The 20,823-nt window shown below is 31.5% G+C and overlaps 2 protein-coding genes across 3 annotated transcripts; one reads left to right on the top strand and one right to left on the bottom strand.

Annotated features, from left to right (window-relative positions):
* Positions 1–2,173: 2,173 nt before the first annotated feature.
* Positions 2,174–6,539, top strand: LOC142643823 (metacaspase-1-like). Of its 2 annotated transcripts, none has more exons than XM_075818537.1 (5): positions 2,174–2,644; positions 3,448–3,778; positions 3,859–3,979; positions 4,691–4,885; positions 6,292–6,539. In XM_075818537.1, exons 1-5 carry the CDS (start codon positions 2,203–2,205, stop codon positions 6,349–6,351), a joined length of 1,149 nt encoding a protein of 382 aa, XP_075674652.1. In that variant the 5' UTR covers positions 2,174–2,202; the 3' UTR covers positions 6,352–6,539. The 2 variants fall into 2 exon arrangements, with proteins under 2 accessions (XP_075674652.1, XP_075674653.1); XM_075818538.1 differs by lacking the exon at positions 6,292–6,539 and adding an exon at positions 5,279–5,400 and having other exon boundaries at positions 2,180–2,644.
* A 9,617-nt stretch (positions 6,540–16,156) lies between these two features.
* On the bottom strand, positions 16,157–19,803 carry LOC142643016 (uncharacterized). The gene is made up of 2 exons (XM_075817538.1): positions 18,803–19,803; positions 16,157–16,677 (listed from the first exon to the last, which is right to left on the bottom strand). Exons 1-2 carry the CDS (start codon positions 19,587–19,589, stop codon positions 16,331–16,333), a joined length of 1,134 nt encoding a protein of 377 aa, XP_075673653.1. The 5' UTR covers positions 19,590–19,803; the 3' UTR covers positions 16,157–16,330.
* Positions 19,804–20,823: the final 1,020 nt, after the last annotated feature.

The following is a 20,823-nucleotide window of genomic DNA, read 5'->3' as shown; positions in this document are numbered from 1 at the left end:
ATGGACACGACTTTTATTCCATTGTTAAAAGCAATGAAAGAAAAGTTCAATATTTTCTCGTCCTCAATATTTACTTAGAAAGTTGCTTAGATTTTTTTTTTTTTTTTTTGATATAAAAATTGATCAAATCTAGGCTAATGATACTAAGATTTTAGCAAAATTTACAACGATATGGACAAAAAATTGAAATCAGTTAACTACTCGAATTTTAGAGTGCCTATTAACCGTGATTATGGACAAAGGTCCAAGCCAGGTAGAGGAGACAGAGAAGAAGAAGAAGAAGATTGGCTAAATTTTGAGGGTGGAGAGACTTATTTAATGCTTCATCACTTATTTTTAGAAAGATGATGAGGTGGATGATAGTGTGTTTTTAATCATTGGATTTAATAAAAATCAATGATCTAAAAAATGTGTAACTATTGTAAAGTTACACTAGGTGTAACTTGAACTATATATATATATATATATATATATATATATATAATTTTAAGTTTGGTAGAAGTTGATATGGAAAAAAGAAGCTGTTTACATTTAACTTAAATACTTATTAATTTCTTCCCAAAAACAAAATATATTTATTACGTTATTTGCAATTTTTTTTTACTCAATCCAAAATAACTTTCTAACTCGGTATGAACAAATAACATTGCAATATTTTGTTTCTTATGGCTAGTAATCAAATTTAAGTTAAATTAATCATAAAAGATTAGATGACAAATTTATATTGTAACCAATTTAAGATTTTTAATTTTTTATCAACTTAGAAATTATAGGAGAATATTTTGTTACAAATATCTATTTTTTTAGATATAAACAAATAATTATTGTTGCTATTTTTGGTTTCTTATGGCTGTGTAGTAATATAATTTATGTAAAAATAAATAGTAAAAAAATATGTTAATAACAAATTTAATTGAAGAATTCATTATCAACTTAGAAATTATAGAAGAAGATAAGAATATTTATATATATATATAGTTTATTTTTATAAATCTAAAAAATTACTCAATTTAGTGAGGAAAAATATCACATGACACATTAGTTTGATTGAAACTCAGTGTCATAGGCGGCTAGCCATAGCACAGGGGTTCAAATGAACTCCATAACTTGGCCAATTTATATATATGTGTGTGTGTAAATTTTATCTGTTTTGACCCTCTAAAATAAAATTTTGATCACTCTGATCCTTTTTTTTTTTTAAGCACAACTAAAATAACCTTAAATATAATCCTCTTACTAATATCTTAGCATTTTTAACCCCCACCACCCCCCCCCCCCCCCAACAAAAAAAAAAACCCAACAAAAAGCCAATTTAATCTAAATCTTGAAAATAAAAATTAGTGGCTGAATCTAAAGTGCTTTTTATTTGTTATTTGTTGAGTGAGGACCGAGCGCGTAAAACAAGCCATGAGTGATTGAGTGAAAACAAAAGCAAATGTTAACACAATAAAAATTAGTATCTATTTGGGAATAATTTATCTAACTTTTTGTTAAAAGTATTAAATAAGTAGGAACTCACATGAGACCCGCAAATAGTAGGAAAAAAGTGAAGTAATAAGTTAGCTTATAATCAAGACCCAAACACACTTAATATAATTACAAAGAGCAATAGTTGTCAATGTTGAGTTGAATTGTTAAAGACAAGAATTGTGAAGACTTAAAACAAACTAATAGATAAAAGAATTTTGAGCAAAAATAATTAAAGTTTACTTAGCGATAATAATTAATATGTTTATTGCATTTGAAAACAATGGATGATTTCTAAAATTTTATCTTAACAATAATTAGTATGTTCATTATATTATGGAACTATATATTAAATGAACTAATAGTTTATATTTTATTTTTTTGCTAATACTATGGACAAATTTGTAATAAAAAATCACAAGGTTCATTTTTTATTTAAGATTTATCTTCTTATTGGGCCCTCAAAAAAAAATTTCTAGAGCCACCACCCATCAGTGTCACTACTTTTCAACAGACAAACAGTTGCCCAGTTGGCCTGCCTTCAAATCTAGCTGATATTGAATCGAACCACGTAAAAGAAATTTCATCCATAGAAGAAAGAATCTAATTCTCCACCATTCCCTTAAGTGCCGAATATTGACATATGGTACAAAAAATTATTCCTGCATGGTTCACTTTAAAATCCTCAGGAACTGGGTCTAGCACCATTAGGTGTTGTATACAGAATATTAAGTAATGGAAGGCAAAAGTGAAAGGTGCAGTTGGTGTGGGGTGCAACTACTTGTGCCCCCAGAAACCAAAAGCATTCAATGTTCTGTATGCAATGGCATAACTCGGGTTCGATCAAATGATCGTTGGGTTCAAGTCCAGGACTCAATTAGCCATACAGCAAATCGGTTTAAAGACCTTGTCAATACAGTGGTTGCTGGATCGGTAAACAGCTATCCATCATGGAATGCACAAGTTTATGGTTATTATCCTCAGCCGCCACCACCACGACCATCACCACCATTGACACCTCCTAACCCGCATGGAAGGAAGCGAGCCCTGCTATGTGGAGTGAGCTATTATGGGCGTAGTTACAAACTCAAAGGAAGTGTGAATGATGTTAGGTGCATGAGATACTTTTTGGTGGAAAAGATGGGTTTTCCCAACGAGTCCATACTCATACTCACAGGTACTAATCAGAGGACCTAATTGATTAATTGAAATGACAGTTCAAAATAATTAGGAAAAACATTTGGATGTTTAAATTTTTCTATATTGTGCTGATAAAAGTCAGGACCAACAGTTAGTTCGCACATACATTCCAAAGCTAGGACCAACAATTTCATACAAGGTACTGACTTATAAAATTGATGTAATAACACAATCCACAAGCATCAATTTTCAACTCAATTCTCCTCATTGAAAAGAAGCATCCTCCTTTCAAAAGAAGTATTTAGTACCAACCATCTTTGGACTAAACAATATCTCAATTTGATATAAATGTGTGGACTGCGTTTAACTATTAAAACAAGGAAGTTCGAGGACATTTCATGAGCCATTTATAAGCTTCTTTGACAAATTAAATGTCTAAGCTGTCACCTAGTTACCAATTAGGAGTAACATTCTAAGTTGAGAACCTGTAGATCAATGAAAATGTAGGTGAGGCTATCATTATATATAATGATATTAGCTAGGAGCCAATATCTGATAGTTATGTTTGAACTGAAATAATTTTATTTCAATATTTCATAGAATTCTAATCTTGAATCATAAACGTAATCAACAAACTAACTAGCACTTCAAATTCTAGCCTAGTAATAGCTGGACTCTAAATCTTTCTAAAATAAACAAGATTAGTGACTCTCGGTCTCACTGGAATCTGGATCAAAAATAAATATTTTACCTTCCCAAAACGAAAAACCAAAAGAGAAACAAAAGTAAATTATGCTATTTATTAGTATCTTTCCTTCTAACATTTTGAACAACCAACAGAGGACGAGACAGACCCACTTAGGATCCCAACAAAACATAACATCCGAATGGCCTTAAAATGGTTAGTCCTGGGGGTTCAGTCAGGTGATTCATTGGTCTTCCATTTCTCGGGCCATGGCTCAAGGGAGCGTGACAAAAACATGGATGAGATTGATGGGTACGACGAAACACTATGCCCTGTTGACTATGAGACTCAGGGGAAGATAATTGATGATGAAGTGAACGACACGATCATTAGGCCAATACCCCGTGGTGCCAAACTTCATGCCATTATCGATGCCTGCTATAGTGGAACCGTACTTGATCTGCCTTACCTGTGCAGGATGAATCGGTATGATACTTGTTTTCTAGTAATGATTCTTGATTTGTTGATCATATTGAAAACAGAAGTACATTCTTGTGTTGGAGCAGGGAAGGAGTCTACACATGGGAATTTCAAACATATACACCAAGTGTTTATAAAGGCACCAGTGGTGGGCTAGCGATCTCTTTCGGTGCTTGTGATGATCAGCAGACTGCTTCAGACACAACTGTGAGTGATTATATTTACTTCTTCAACAATATATCCATAGATTTAGATAGCTACACCCCGAAATAATCTGACTGTTTAAAATCAGAGATGAACATGCTAATTTGGCAATAGGGTAGTACTGTTGGTTTTGCTAGCCAATGAGAAATTTTTATGCATCTTTCTAATTGCTTTCAAAAGTGCACTCCATCTTGTAAACGGTTGCATTCATAAGAGATTGCAAGAATATTATAAAGGAAGAATTGAGAAAGTCTTGGCTATTAAATTGATTAATTTTGAAACATGGGAAGCATTTGTTGGGGGGTATGCATGTGTTTGTGAAAGTCCCATGTAGAAAAAAAAACAAAGAAGTTGACGAATTAATATAAGATGGTGGACCGTCACGAGTCTCGTAACTTAACTGGCACGTTTTCATATTCCCAAAGGTGTACACGATTCCATCCCCCTTTGAATTATATATATAATATCGGTAGTCAAGTGATCAAATACAAATCTTTTAGAAAGCTTTTTATGCTATATGTGATTGCAATTACATGAAAGTCTATGAACAGCGTATTTCCTAATCAGAAATCCATGCAGAACGAAGTCATGAAAAGTGAAAATGGCGAAGGTTCACAAACATAGTTGAAAGCAAACACTTAGAGACATAGTATCCTTTTATTAATTGGATGGATTATGGATAATATTTGTTTAGTATCCAACTTCCATGTGCAGGCTTTGGCAGGTAAAGCTTCAACAGGTGCCTTGACTTATTGCTTCATCCAAGCTGTGCAAAGTGAACCTGGGTTAACTTATGGCCGCTTGCTTAATTCCATACGCCAACAAATTCGTGAGGCAAAAATTGGAATACGTCTCAATGGTCCAATTGCATCTCTTATTAATAAAGTATTAGGCGCAGACTTATCACAGGTACTATTATTTACTAGTAAATATAGTGATACATCTAAATGAGTGTTATTGGTTCCTCAAGTTTTAATAATGTGTATTTTTAATCATTTTGTTAATTGTTGTTAGTTTTATTGCCTATGTGACTAACAGAATAATGACCGAACATATTTTTAATCGATGTGACATTTTTTAAATTAAAATATTACAAAATTCAATTTTAATAAATTTACTATATTTGATGTGGCATAATGTCATATTGAAAGATTAATATAATAAATTAGCAAGTCAATTTATTTATATTTAAAAAACAGATCAGATATTAAGATTAAAGAATTCATTAGATTTTTTTTTTTTTTTTTTTTGAGGAACTTCATAAGAATCTTTAAAATCACTAAAAACACCAAATCATTCTAGTGACCGTCCATATCTCCCCCCAAAGTATCTTCGTCGGCATCACATTCAAGACCTGCTCACCGTTGATGATTGTCCATCTCCTCCCAAAGTCTCTTCATCGGCGTCACATTAAAGACTTGCTCACCGTTGATGACTATCCTCCCACATCGTCGATGGTCTCGACCCGTCAAAACCTCCACCTCACTGCCGAAGTATCCCCCACATCCTAGCGTATATCTAAATTGGATATCATCGTCTTGTTCTTGATATTGCATTTTAATCTACTACAACAAATGATATTTGGTTTGGCCAAAGTGTTGTGTAAACATATGCTTTGCTTGCTAGAGGCATTGATGAGAATTTGCTTTTAGAATCCATGATTATTGGATTTCGTTTAGAGAATTGGAAGGATTTTTTTAAAAATAAAAAAGGATAATGTCTTAAACCTTGTATAGTTTGAGAAACATAAATTATAATTTGACGATTTGTACTTCAATACATTTGCAATTCCTTTGTACGCTTTCCACCATATTTATGAGATGGAGATGTTTGAGTAATTAGGTACTTGGGTTGGTGGAGAATCTAGATATGGATGGTTGAGTTGTAATGGAGGACTTGCCATGGTGGATGAAACGAAGGCAAGATATAGGTTTGGAATTTGACCGAATAGCTTCGTAAGGATTTTAAGGGTCAAGAAACGTGGAGGTTCTGGCATTGAGATGGAGGCTTGGACACCGATGGAGAGACATGGGAGGACACAAACAGACTAGGTTTCAAAACAATATTTTCTCCCCTTTTTATCTATGGGGCAGTTCATAATTCTTCCTTAAACTATAAAATTAAAGCAATGTCCCCTCTTTACTATTGAAAATGAGCAAATTTCCATTGCCATTAGTTCAGTAATGAACAAAAACATAATCTTTTAATTTTAAAATTTTTGACAACCAAATTACTAAAATACCCCTAAGAGTGGAATTTCTCTCTCTCTCTCTCTCCCTCCAAAAAGTAATGCTATAATTACTTTGTGATTGCAGGAGCCTCAATTGTCATCATCAGAGGAGTTCGACATTTACTCAAAGCAATTTCTATTATAACTTAGTTTACCATTAGCTATGGGTAAGCTACTATTCAAAAGTAGTGAATTTTATCATTTAATTACGTATTTAGTCCTCAAACTTTGTTCCATGTTTTAAAACAGTTCTAATATTTTGAAATATTTCATTTTAGTACTTATACTTTTAAATTTGTGTCCAAAAAAAAAAAAATCAATGATGTTACTCTTACTTCAATTTTGAGTTGAAATTGTTCAAAGAAATCTTAGGCATTTTTATAGTAGCAAATGAGGAAAGATTGGTTATTTAAAACTTTGTTTGCTTGTTGTATATCTGTTTGAAGATAGATAAAATCAAAGTAGAGTTAACAGCAGGACCTTTTTTACATGAACTTATAAGGACTAAAATGAGACACTTCAAAGGATAAGGATCCTTTTGAAACATGGGAAAAATGTTGAGGGCTAAATGTGTAATTAAATCTAATTTTGTTCATAAGATTGTCAATAACAACTTGGGACCACCTTCCATTAGAATTTTTATGTATATCGTGTTAAGATCACCACAATATGAGAAATTGGGGAAGCCATATCTTATTTTGTCATAGTCACATGTTACCTCTTTATTCGTTCACTAATTCCCATTTGAAGGCCACCTCACCACAATATGAGAAATTGGGCTAAACCATATCTTAAGTCCAGGTCAAGAACTCTATTCAAATGGCATCGGCTTTTTGTGCATGTTCCTCAAAACTAATGGGTTGGTTTACGGCCTATATCTTGCTATATCACAGTAGAACTCACGGCCCAAATTTCACCACTGAGCTTTAGCATTGGGGATCTAAAATCCCTTAAGTAGCTATATTTTATCTTTGTGCCCCAAAACATGCCACATTTGGAGTTGTATATCTAAAAAAAATTCAACCCAGTTATAGTAAGTTGCTTAATTTTCAACTTACGGTTCACTTGGATGTAAACTTAAAAGACATTATTTTATTCACTTATCTCTCTCTTCTAGTTGCTAGTAAGGCATTATTTTATAATGGATAAAGTTTAGCTACAAAATTGGTTGTAGCATGAGAGCATCTCCAATGGTGTAGCTAAAGGCAAAATATTTTCTATAATAGAGAATGGGACCATAAAAATAGTCTTCAATGGATGCTCTATACCTAGATTTTTTTTTTTTGGCTCATGAACAGTAGCTCATCAAATCTGATGGGCTACTGTACATTAGCAATTGCATTTCTTTGATTAAAAAATTACACTAGGTCCTTATTATATCAATTCTTTCTCTCTCCTCGGATTTCTTTTTTTCTCTCATTCTCTCCGTTGCTTCTTTTTTTTTTTTTCTCTCATTCTCTCACAAAAGAATTTTTGCTCTCATAAAACTGATATAATTTAAACAACAAATCTAAAATCAAAACAACAACAACAGCAGATAAAGAACAGGGAAAAAAAAATTTAGAACAACAATAAAAGATCAAGAAAAATAAATAGAAGCCGATCTGACAAATCTAAAATTAGAAACAGCAACTAATCAAGTTGAATCATTCTCTCCATTTCTCACATAATCCAAACACAAAACACAAAACAAAATCCAATTCTTACAATAAAGTTGAATTAGAACAAGCAAATATGAAGAAAAAAAAAAAGCAGAAGAAAAAGCCGATCTGACCCAGCTTGGTGGTGGGGAGGAGGACGAGTGCCGGTGGGGGTGCGGCAGAGGTGGTAGTGCTACATGGTGAACGCCGATCTCCACCGACTTTATCCTTTCGATGACCTCAATCTCCACTGGCCTTGCACACACTCTCTCTCTCTCTCTCTCTCTCTCTCTCTCTCTCTCTCTCTCTCTCTCTCTCTCTCTCCAATGTTAAGTAAATGTGAGTTGCTGGAATGTTCTTAAGGAGAAAAAGAAAATAAAATTGAGTAGGCAGAGATAGGACACTTGGGTGGAGGAGAAAAAAAAAAGAAATGAAACGTATGGATGAGGACGAAATGGAAGAAAGAAAAATAATATAAAAAAATTTTAAAAAATTCTTAATTGAGAAATATTTTCACAATATTTTCACAACAAATTTTAAGTAACAAATTGTTATTTATTGATATTGGCGAGTAAAAAAATAATTTCAATTGTGGGTTCAAATTAGAACTAGCAACAACCTTCCACATAAATTTTGTTGTGAAAGTATTGCGTTAAATGTTGTGGACAACACTTTTCATTGAAAATATAATTGTTAAAAAAAGGATAAATGATGATTAAAAAAAGAATAAAAATGAATGAAGAAATAATATTTAAATGAGATAGAGAACGGGATAGAGAATCTGTTGGAAGGTGTATTTGAAAAAGTGAGTAGGTAAAAGCTAAATGTCATTGTTCATTCTCCAAACAGTACAAAAATTTGGAGAATCTGCTGGAGATGCTCTAAGGTTATAATCTTATTCAATAAAATAAACATTACTACATATTTTGAAAATCTAACCATTGAATTGCATGTTCTTTATGCTCTTAATATACATGTCAAATTTTGTGTCAATCGGATATTATTTACTATATGATTTATAAGCTTATATTTTATACATAATTTTAAACTACAAAAACTTGTTATTTGAACAATTTATTGATTACATAACTATTAATATATAATTTTCTAGAAATTTTACAAGTATAAAGAATATAAGAAAAAAAATTATCTAATAGTGAATTTGTCAAAATTCACCTTCAATAAAAAGATATTGAGTAAGGTTTTAACATAAGGCTACAATTAATTTTATAACTAAATTTTATCCTTTTATAATATTTTATGGTTTAGTTATATTATTTAATTATGTTGACTTATATTATTTTATTATGTTGTATGAAAAAATAAAAATAAGATATTGAGTGTATATTATAAAGTGAGATGGTATAATAAATAAATTAACTTTTTAGATTATAAAATAGTAACTTTTATACGATCCCAGATGCTAGTGCTCCACGCACATTTTTTACTACTCCATAGATTAGGCTTGTGACCCGTATTTTATGTACATCAAGATATAAACTCATGTGCAAATTCTAGTTAGCTCAACTGGTAAAGTATCTGATAGTTGTATAAGAGATCTGAAGTTCAATCCCTGCCTACACCAAAAAACTTATTGTGTCTTGATTTGATGATAAAGAGCTATCATCAAGAGCAAACGCCATAGGTTGAAACTGTTAAGGATATATTTTATATAGTTGACTAATCATTTGACAAAACGCATTTTACTTGTATTTGGGTAAATCTATGATGTGTTTAACACTTCAAAGGACATGTTGTTCAAGTCTAGTATTAAAACCATAAAGATTAGACCAAGAAACAAGTAAAGAAAATGTGTTTACTAAAGCTGAACAGATAGATGGACAGCTGCTCGACAGATAGCTATCTATCAAGGCTTAATGAGGCTCGACACCTGCTATCTATCAAGGTTTATATCGTAGTTACGGAAATCAGAATTTTCAGATCTGATTTTCGATCCATGCTTTTGTATTTGTGTAGAGTTTCTTTTCTCACAACCCTAAGCATATATAAGGCTTATTTTAGAGGTCGTCACATAAGAGAATAAAAGGAGAACATATGCAAAAAGTTATCGAAGCCTTATTCTCTCTAAAAGAAGCTACTGCGTCTTTTGCGCCTTAGAGTTTTGTAACCAAGTGTTTCTTGATCTTCATTGTTGATGAAGTGAAGAACTTTGCAGTCAACATTCTTCTTTCTCAAGTTGGTAAGTGAGTCACGTACTGGGATTCGTGTAAAGGAGTGAGTCACATACTAGGATCCGTGCATTAAAAGGTAGCGTTCATATATTGAAGAGTTTAGAGGTTCTGAAGCAGTAGAAGGTTTCTACTGTGAGTTCATCTACAGGAATTGTAGAGTCTAGGGACAAAGGTTTTGTACTAGATTTGAAACTTCTCTTTACTATAGTGGATTTTTTTTTGGGAAGGTTTCCCCTCAAGTTTTTTACTGTGAAACTAGTTGGTTTCATTGGTTTTCCTAGGTCATCATATCTTGTCTTAGTTATTTTTCTGTTGCACTTATATTTGACATGATATTGATGTTTACTTGTTTTAACAAGTTTTATTCATAATAAATCTAATTAACAACTTGGATTTAAAATTTTTTAATTCTATCAACCAGTGTCTAAATTTTCCAACAGAAACTCTCTCAAAAAAATAATAAATAAAAATAAACTCTTGTGTCGTTTTCTCTTATATCATGGTTTGGGCTCAAGTAATATATATAATCCTCAATGGATCAAGATTCATGGCTTGCATCATTTCTCTCAATTTGGAATGCGCTTCCTCAAAAAAGTATCCATATTTAACTCAATGAGACACCCATATAGTTGTAACATGTAACTAGATTTTAATCATAAGTTTCAATGGCACCAAATCAATATAATGATTTATTATTGAAATTTTAACCGAACCCAGTACACATTATCTTCTTCTTTTATTTTAAGAGAAAGGTAATAACACATAATCTCATTTTCATTTATTACAATTAGGGGTGTGCATGGGCAGGGTTAAGGAGTTTTTTAACCCAACCCACCATAGTGGATTAAGAAAAAAAACAAAATTTAGCTACAAAATTGATTTTAGCTTTAGGCTACAATCTTACTCAATATATTTTTATTGGAGATGAATTTTGACAAATCCACCATTGGATTACATCTGCTTATTAGGGCCTATTTGGTTGATTAGTTTGAGTAATGTTGTTTGGGTGCTTTTGATATATGTGTGGGTAAAAATGTGTGTTGAAATGTGTGTAAGGTTGTTTAAAATGTGAAAATGTTGGTTAGAACTAAGCAACCAAACAGACCCTAAAGATCAATAGTTATATCATCAATAAATTGTTTAAATTGCAAGTTTTTGAAATTTAAAATTATGAATAAAATATAAGCTTGTAGATCATATGGTAAATAATATTTGATTGATACAAAATTTGACATGTGTATTAAAAGTATAAAGTACATGCAATTCAACGGTTCGATTTCCAAAATATGGAATAATTTTTATTTTATTAAATAAGGTTGTAACTTTAGACTATAGTAGTTTTGTAGACAAACTTTGTCCTAAAAACAATTCAACCCAACCCAACTCATTACAGGAGTCCAACCCAACCCATTTGGATTGGTTTGGGTCGGGTTGGATCCATGGGTTGGACTTTTTTTTAATTACCATTATTATTATAAAATTGAACATTAGAATAACATTACCACAAATAAGAGCAAATTTATAACTAAATAATCATGATCAGAATACCAAACAACCATAAACTATATAAGGAGAACGTAGGGTTTGGGTTTTATTTAGAAAGAGTGACAAAAAAAAGTAAATAACAAAATTGTTTAATATTTTTGAAATCTTCAATATATATTAAATATAAGTGGATTGGGTCGGGTTAGGCGGATTTGTGAATCTTATAATCCGAATCCAATCCACTATTAAAAAAAAATCATAACCCAACCAAGCTCACCAACCCTTAAAAACTAACCTAACCCAACGGATTTGGTTGGATTGGGTCGATTTTAGTGGATAAGCAGGTTCACTGCACACCTCTAATTACAGCTCATTAACTCTCATTATGCAATGCACTAGTTTAGGGATAATATAATTATTTAACGTTTTGGTAGCACAATAAATTCATTCTCATCTCTTTCACTTGAATAGTAGAACCTACCATAAATTTAATTAGTGAAATACTATATTATATGAGACAGGGAACGCGCATTTATTGTACTCTCGAAAACATTAAATAATTACTCATACAATAAAGAATTTTATGTCACAACTTTTATATGATCAATTATGAGAGCATTCAAATAAGCTCATGCAAAAAATTTTATATATTTTATTACATACTCACTTTTCAAAAATCTCACATCAAATTATTTATTTTATACTTACGTGTTAGTTTGGGAATAACTTATTTCACTGAAACTGAAATATTTTTACTAAAAGTATTGTAATAAAACTAAAAGGTTGCTGAAATAGTATAGTTGAACCCATGAATAGTACCAACAAGTGCAATAAGACCCATGAATAGTAGCAAAAATAAGTTTAATAGTAAAAAAAGCTAGCTATGTGTTTGGCAAAAATTAATTTTGCCAACTTTTTTTACTATTCAGCTTGTTTTTCCTACTATTCATGGGTCCTACTACACTTTTAAATATTATTTATGGGTCTCACGATACTATTTTAACTAACTTTTACCTTTATCTATTGTACTTTTAACAAAAAGTTTTTAGTTTCAGTAAAATAAGCGAATCCCAAATGGATACTTGTGTGCATTTGGCAATAATAAAAGTTGTCAGCTTATTTTACTCTTCAGCTTATTTTGTTACTATTCATGGGTCCCTACACTTTTTGGTACTATTCATGAGTCCTACGGTATTATTTTAGCTACCTTTTACTTTTAGTTACGGCATTTTCAGCAAAAAGTTTTCAGTTGCAGCTAAATAAACTGTTTCCCAAACGAACACTTGTCAAACGCACACTATGTGTCTATTTGGGAACAACTTATTTAACTGAAACTGAAATTTTTTTACTGAAAGTACTGAAGATAAAACTAAAAGGTAACTAAAATAGTACAGTGGGACCCATAAATAGGACCTAGGAATAGTAGCAAAAATAAGATAAATAGTATAAAAAAAAAAAAACTAACTTTTTAAGCCAATATCAAACGCACACTATATTTCATTAAAAAGTCAATTTTTTCATTATTTTTTTAATCGATTCTTTTTTTTTTCACGTACAATAACTACTATCCACTATCTTTCTTCATTCTTGAAATACATAAATAAAGAAAGAATAAAAAATTAAATGCAAAATGAGTAATTCCAATATAAATTTACATGGTTACAATAACAACATTGTATTTTTACAAAACTTTGTATGACCTAATGTGAGTGAATTTTGAGTTTGGTTAGCTACAATATGGTTATTTTTCTATAATACAAGCACTGATATAAGTGATTTGAGTTTTAGAAGAAAAAAAATGATGGGTTCATGTGACAGTTATTTTCCAGCACTCGTAGTCATAACTTCTATTAAGACTGTAAACGAATCTAGTTGTTTATGAATAGCTCAAGCTCAACTTGAGAAAAAACTTGTTTATGTTCATTTATTTAGTAAACAAGCTAGACTCATGCCTAACTTAAGGCTCAATTATTAAATGAGTCAAGTTCAAATATAATAATATGTTTGTGAAGAAACTCATGAACATGATGGCTTGATTTCACTATTAATAATAGTACATATTTATATGTGTACTTGTTTACAAATATATTTATATATGCTTGAAATTAAGTTTTGACATTGGTTCATATGATGTAAAAGTATTATTTGTACTTTATTCATAGCATAAACAATTCATTTATAGTAAAAAATCATAGATTTATGAATGGGTAAAACGGTTAGTTCTGGTTTCACTATATATATGAAAAGAATAAGTTAACCAAGTGGTCGTGAACAAGCTCTAGCTTGTTCAATAGATATATGAACTAAGTTTGAATGTGTTATCTTGTTTAGTAATGAGTTTGAGTTGAACTCGTATTCGAAACAAGATGAAATAAACAAGCCTGAACTTTTTAAAACTTGACTCAACTTGGTTCATTTACCCACCTAATTTCTATAAATATTGTTATTCTAAATTTTTTTAAAAAATTAAAAAAAAAAAAAAAAAAAAAGATGCTCAAGAAGACACTATACATAATGTCAAAAAAAATTAAAAATTAAAATAAAAGACAAAATACCGATAGCATTGCACAAGCATTTTACTTTTGTTATTCTCAATGCAATATTCTTAGTTCCGATTTGCCTTTTTGTAAATAAAAAAAAAATTAAATTAAATTAAATTAAAAAGGAAAAGAAAAAGAAAAAAAAAAAAAAAGGAAAAAATCACAATGATAACCGTACAAATTGTCAACCATTCAACACATATGCTATGTTTGGATGTTGGGAGAAGAAGGAGGAGTAAAGTAGAGGAAGGAAAAGTAATTAAATTACCTTGTTTAGATGTTTTTTAAGAAGAAGGAGGAGAGATTTGGAGGGGTTTGAACTACTTCTAACCCCTCATTTTTAATTCTCCCAAATTGGAGAGATTTGGAGGGAGAGTAGAGCATAAAAATTCTTGACTAAATGAATTACCAAATTTGCTCTTTCTATATTAACAAAATTACAAATGAAAAAACTAATTATTCTCATCCTTCTTACTTAATTTTAAAAACATCCAAATAAGGTGATAGATAAACATTCCCCTCTACTCTCCTCTACTCTCGTATCTCTCAAAACTTCCAAACATAGCAATAGATTAGGTAAAGATTAAAGAGTTAGATAGAGAGATATTAAAGAAAAAAGGGTAAAATAGAGAAATGAGTAAGAGAGCGAGAGGTGCTCACAGAATGAGACATACTGGATGGTGTTGATCGTTGGGGCTACGTCAATGTGTCACTCTTGTTGACTGGGTTAGCCAATGGGGCTCACTAGTGGTGCCTTCTACCAGAGTCTAGCTGATGGATCCTCATAGTCTATTTGGATATGGATGAAAACCGAAGCGTCTGTGTTTTGGCTTTTTTTTTTTTTTTTTTTTAGAAGAGCGCTGCAATTGGGATTATGCATTGTTTAGTGGGTTTCGTGTACTGTTCACAAGACCCACAAGTACTTTATTTTATTAAAAAAAAAACACTTTAAAACTGGGTCTCATAGTACTATTCACACATTTAAAAATTATTTTGCTACAGTGTTTTCAGTTTTCAACAAAATAATGGATTTGATCAGAGCGTTTAGTCTTTTTTTTTTTTTTTTTTTTTGTAAATTAAAAATAAAACTTTTAAATTTTAAAAGTGTTTGAATTCTACACTCTAAAGTTTCATAATTTTGATTTTATACTAAAGTTTCAGAATTTATATTCTACCTTCTAAAATTTCAGAATGTTTGGATTTTATACCTAACGTTTTAGAATTTGAATTTTACCTCTAAATTTTAGGGATATTTGGATTTTATTCTCCAAAATTTTGAGTATTTAAATTTTGCACCCTGAAGTTTTAAATTTTTGGGGTATAAAATTCAAACACTCCAAATTTTAGGGAGTGAAATTCAAATTTTGTAATGCTATGGTGTAAAATTTAAACATCTCTAAACTTCATACGGTAAAATTCAAATTTTAAAACTTGTATTATAAAAGAGTTTTTTTTTTTTTTTTTGGTATGCATTTCGAAGGCCTAAAAAATGGATTCCGTCAGGTGCAGATTTAAAAAAAAAAAAAAAAAAAAAAAAGAATGGCTGAGGTGGGTAATTTCATTTCATTAGATTATTTGGGCTAGATCTTTTTTTTTTTTTTTTTTTAGTGAGCCTGAAGGGCCAAGAATTGCCTCAAGAAGAATTTTTGTTGGATCAGATCCTAAAATTTTATGTATTTATTATGTGTTCCGTAACTCTTTTTTTTTTTTTTTAAACAATTTTAAGAGGGAATGGCCTCTCTTCATCTTAATATCTAAAGAATGCCTTAATTCCCATTTGGATTAGGCCAACAATATGTATATACCCGATTTAAGGGGTTTTTTTTTTCCTTCCATCTAGCAATTTTAGTTTTATCAAATAAAGTAAGATCTATTGATCTATCACTTGATAGTTTTGCCATGGTATTTTCTCTAAATTGTTCAAAAACTCTTGCGGGGAAAATTTTGAATTCTGACAATTTATAAATTTCTTCTTTCTTTACTTCTTGTTTCTTTTGTAACTCTTGTAAATGTTCTTCACTGAAAGTTATTAATTATAAATTTTCTATTTTTTGTCATGGGACCATTGTTTGATCAATAGAATATGCACATTATTTGTTTATAAGTAGAAGATATATGCAGCCGACCAAAAGATAGTCCAATACTTTTTACATAGCTACAATTCAATTCTTACCAATTAAAAGTAACAATTGACAATTTTAAAAATAATTATCTATTTCTAGTTAAAATAAATAATAATCATCTATTCAGAATATGAGTCCTTTTTTTCATTGGAGGACTAAGAGCTTCCGAGAAGCATTACACCAGCGAGTATAGGAGGCATGGAGGTTGGGCCAATCGGAGGAGGGGCAGTGTGTAAAATGGTCAAGCCACAAAGACAAAACCTGCTCTTGCTCCTCCTCTTGTTCCAACATCTCTATGCTCTCCTCCAATACTCTCTCCAGCTCAACTCTTTCACTCAAGCTAAGAATTGGCACATCTGTGCCATTGCTTGCTCTGCATAGCAATGGTAGCCATGATAAGAGCATCTTCTTCTTTGTTTGCCTTTGTTGCTCTTTCTTGCTTTCTTTAATTTCATAGAGTCCCAAATCCTTTGATTGCTTGAACAAGAATGCTGCAATAAGTAGATAGCTTAGTATTTCAAACCTTAGGTATCTATTTCAAGAAGAGTGGGCGACAGATCTATTTCAAGTTTCAACAACATAATAAATAAAAATTTGAATTACTATTTTCATAATTGACAACACATCAATTTTAAAAGTTTATGGAGTATTCCTAAAAGTCAATTCTGCTAAAGCGACCAAAAAATCAATTTGGACATCACAATTAGTCTCTTTATAACAACTTGAAATGAATGAACCCCGCAAGGTAAATAATATATGATACATATGACAATTAAACAATTATTACACGTACAAACGAATCAACATATATAGCTCATATTCAAGATCAATGACTAATTTTAATCATTGCTTCTTAGAAAACTTTTTGAAATACTAACAACCTTAGATTCAATGACATTGTCAAATTCTCTCAATTATTGTAAATAAATAAATAACTTTTTAGAAGTACTCTGGTAAATTTGATTGGGCAATTATTCATTAGACATTACCTCAATATTTCAAAAAAACAAATTTCTTAGAAGGACCACATCTCATATGCCCGGTCTTTAATTTCGGATTTTTTTTTTTTTTTTTGATGATATGGTCCTAGTTTTAACAAAGTTGGCATTGCTTTCATCTATGTGTTGCATTGCCAGCATTGGTATTTGACTCAAACAATGAATGCATATGCCGGAAAAAGACTGAGAATGAACGAAGGAACCTTAAAAACGTGTGCATTTGAAATTAGAATGTCGTGCACCCCAAATCTAGTGGAATTTTCAATTTTCTAATAATCTTCCTTGGTTGAAAAGTCAAATCAAGATGGCAATAGCAGCCGATCCCTATTTAAACTTGTAGTTAGAATAAATAAATCCCAAATTAGAACTAATCTTCACTTCCATGCCTGATGATGACAAAATTAAGGTCCTGATTAAATAAACCTGATCGAGTAAAGGTGCTACAATACATGAAAGACAAATACAATTCATGAACATGTCCGGAAAGCAGTTGAAGATGGACCACCAAACTAGATGACCAAACCAATCATCAAGCATTACATTGACTTTTCCCAAGTGACACATAAATTTACGCACCAATAATACCCATACGAATAAGTATATTCTCTCGCAAGAGCCGTCAAAACAATACTAAATAACAATCTTGACTTGTATACGTCCCTAGAATATCTGTATTTGTATATCTAATCAATTTTAAATTTACATACCCGAATATTTTAGGTGATAGACCATAATTGGTTGCTTATTACTTTTACGTCTACTCAACTTTTTTTTTTCTTTCCTTATGTTAGTATAATCCATTTTTTATCTTTTGAGAACCATGTCAGTATGGTCTAGCTAATTGGTGTTGGTACTCACTAGGTACATTCAGCCATACTTAATTAATTTGGAAAATTATATAGTCTAGTTCTAAAGTTTTACTTTTATCCCCAAACATTAACATATTTGCCTTATATCCCTATTAGAGTAGGGTTGAAGCTCATTCCTGCATTCACTTTTGATTCGTTTGTCGGGATTTATTTTAAACCATATTCATCTACTTTAACTTATATAGATTTATTTTAAATTATATTCATCTATAAGACAAAAAAAAAATTCTTAAGCATAGTTGTTGAGATGACAATACATATTTGTGTTTTTAATTTAATTAAATGTTTTAATGTAATATATTTAAGACTTAGACCAAACTTTTGTCTTTCATATAGCAGTTTAAAACTTTACTATTTTAGACATATTTGTATTGGATTTAATTATTTTAAGTACAAGAAATCAATTGTGCTCTGTTTGTTTCAATGGAAAACTTTGTGTAAAAATAATTTTTCTTATTTTTCAGTGTTTGGTAGCATAAAAAAAATAAATTAAAAAAAAAACTATCTTTGATCAACATAAAAACTATGGCTTATTTTTAGAGATTATTTTCTATTAAATTTTTTTGAAAAATAACTCTATCTTACAATAAACTAAATAAAGAAAGTTAAGAAGTTGTTTTTCAACTTATTTAAAATTGCTCCTAAATATTGGAAACAAATAAGGCAATAACAATAAACTCTGATAATTTAATTCAGGCAAAGCATAATCATATTCTAGAAATTTTAGGAAGAGAATAAAAATAACATACCTGAGATCTTTACAAGGGAACCTTGTAGCCGAGGCTCAGCCCAAAGACCCAGCCAAGCCAAATTCGACGCCACCGCCCACTTGGAAACAGCTTCCTCCACGCAGCCACAAGACACCAACTTCTGAGCTAACCACAACAACTCAGCGGCCAGTTTCTCAGCCGAACAAGCCTCCAACCGGTTCATCCCAACCGGACTCTTCTTACCAGTCCCGAACCTCCGAACCGCGTTCAAAACCCGGCTCAGTTTATACTCGACCGATCCAGAACCAGAGCCGCCATCCCCAGCTCGGTCCTCTTGACCCCCTTGCTCAACCACAGCGGCTTCAAGCTGAGTAAGAGTCCTATCAAAAGCCAATGAAAGAGCCGTACGGTTGACTTCACGTAAAGCCTGTGAACCCTCCCTATTATTTTCATCAATAAGCTTCTCTGCTAAAGATCGAACAACTTCATACTTTCTAGAGCTAACTGGGATGTCATTAACAATGGACAGAAGCTGTGAAAGTGCTCGAGAAATACCAGAATCGCCGGAGGGCACGTAGTTATTGTCAGCTTTCTTTGTAGTAGGGTTTTGGGGAATAGGGTTGAGGAGGGAAGGAAAGAAAGAAGGAAGAATACGAAGGAGGAAAAGGAAGGAGGCGTATAAAGTGTAGCGAATGAGTTCGAGGAGTTTGTATTTTTCGGCTAAGTTGATAACGGATTTATCGGCATAGATGAATAGAGTGGTCAACAGGTTTCGGAGGAGAAGAGGAGCCATGTTGGTCGGAGAAGAAGTTTCCATCATGCCCATATGGTTGTTTTTGGTCGATGTGGGTTTGTGTGAATCAGTGAATCGCTATGCTTATGAATTTAAGGATTGAAGGAGTGATATTGGTTGTGGGGCTGTTGATAGATAGGTCTGGTTGTAAAGAACATTGAGAAGTCCTAATGCTATTTTTTATTTGAAAGAGATGTGGGGTACCATTGTTTGGTGGCTGTGTGCCTGTGTTCTTATAGAAAGACAATTGTCTGAAGACCACAATTAATTTTCCTTTTATTTTTTTAGATTTTTTTTTTTGTTTTGTTAAAATACATTAATTTACCTTAAGGTTTAGAATAACGCTAAAAGCATCCAAAATTTCTTTAAAATGTCCAATTTGGTACTCTAAACATCAACGGCGTGTTTTTCTAAAAAAACAAAACAAAAAAAAATTAACGGCGTGAAAAATGTCCACGAGGGTAAGATTTGTCCTGGCAAGGGAAAAAAAAGAAAAGAAAGAGAAAGTGAGAATTAAGTGAAAAGTAGAGGAAAAAAAAAAAAAAAAAACAAGAGATAGAGAGAAGGCCAGTGTGTGGAGGTGTGGTATTGACAGAAAGGATGAGAAGAAAGAACGGAGAGAAGATATTAAAAAACAAAGTTCTTTGGTTCTTAAAACAAACGGCGCACGCACTTATGCGCACTTTGTCTTCAACGATCAAATTGGTTTGTTTTAAGAAGTTTTGGATGTACTTGGAAGGTAAGTTAGTGTAATGTACTCTTTTTTGTTAAGAGGGATAAATTCAATTTGATTTCTCTTTACTGTGAGATCATCTATTAGCTTTTGGTGCAGGTAAAATTGAATTCCAAATCAATATTATGAATATTGTTCTAGAACCTGTTTCAGTTTATCTATGAAAATGAAATATTTAGGTACTTATTTCAGCATACCGTTTTAGACCGTTTCGAATCACAGCAAATAAATAAATAAATATATATATATATAATGTAATATAATGAATTTAACATATTTGTTTTTTTAATTCTCAAATAAAGTAAGCATATGGTTATTCAAAAATCATTTATTGCATTTTTTTTAAATAGAGTCAATTTCTCAGACCGATCCACGTGAACCTCTCCAATATCCATCTCTTTATCACCTACCCCCTTTATTTCCTGTCTCACTCACTTCTTCTCAATGTTCTCATTCAAGAGTTTCAAACGTCTGGAGCCTTACCACTCACCAGTGCTCTGTCTCGGTCTCTCCTCTTTGTTCTATGTTTCTGTT

This window comes from Castanea sativa, chromosome 7 (genome assembly GCF_040712315.1).
Source record: "Castanea sativa cultivar Marrone di Chiusa Pesio chromosome 7, ASM4071231v1".
In the NCBI taxonomy this organism is placed as follows: Eukaryota; Viridiplantae; Streptophyta; class Magnoliopsida; order Fagales; family Fagaceae; genus Castanea; species Castanea sativa.
Note: the sequence above shows the minus strand (reverse complement) of the source record. Positions and strands in the feature narration are given on the sequence as shown.

Bases quoted from the DNA above. Each gene is read 5' to 3' on its own strand.
- LOC142643823 (XM_075818537.1), top strand. From the start codon at position 2,203: ATGGAAGGCAAAAGTGAAAGGTGCAGTTGGTGTGGGGTGCAACTACTT. The intron at 2,645-3,447 runs GTACTAATCAGA...AACAACCAACAG, and splicing joins GTCCATACTCATACTCACAG to AGGACGAGACAGACCCACTT. The intron at 4,886-6,291 runs GTACTATTATTT...TTGTGATTGCAG, and splicing joins TAGGCGCAGACTTATCACAG to GAGCCTCAATTGTCATCATC.
- LOC142643016 (XM_075817538.1), bottom strand. From the start codon at position 19,589: ATGGGCATGATGGAAACTTCTTCTCCGACCAACATGGCTCCTCTTCTC. The intron at 16,678-18,802 runs GTATGTTATTTT...TACTTATTGCAG, and splicing joins TTCCCTTGTAAAGATCTCAG to CATTCTTGTTCAAGCAATCA.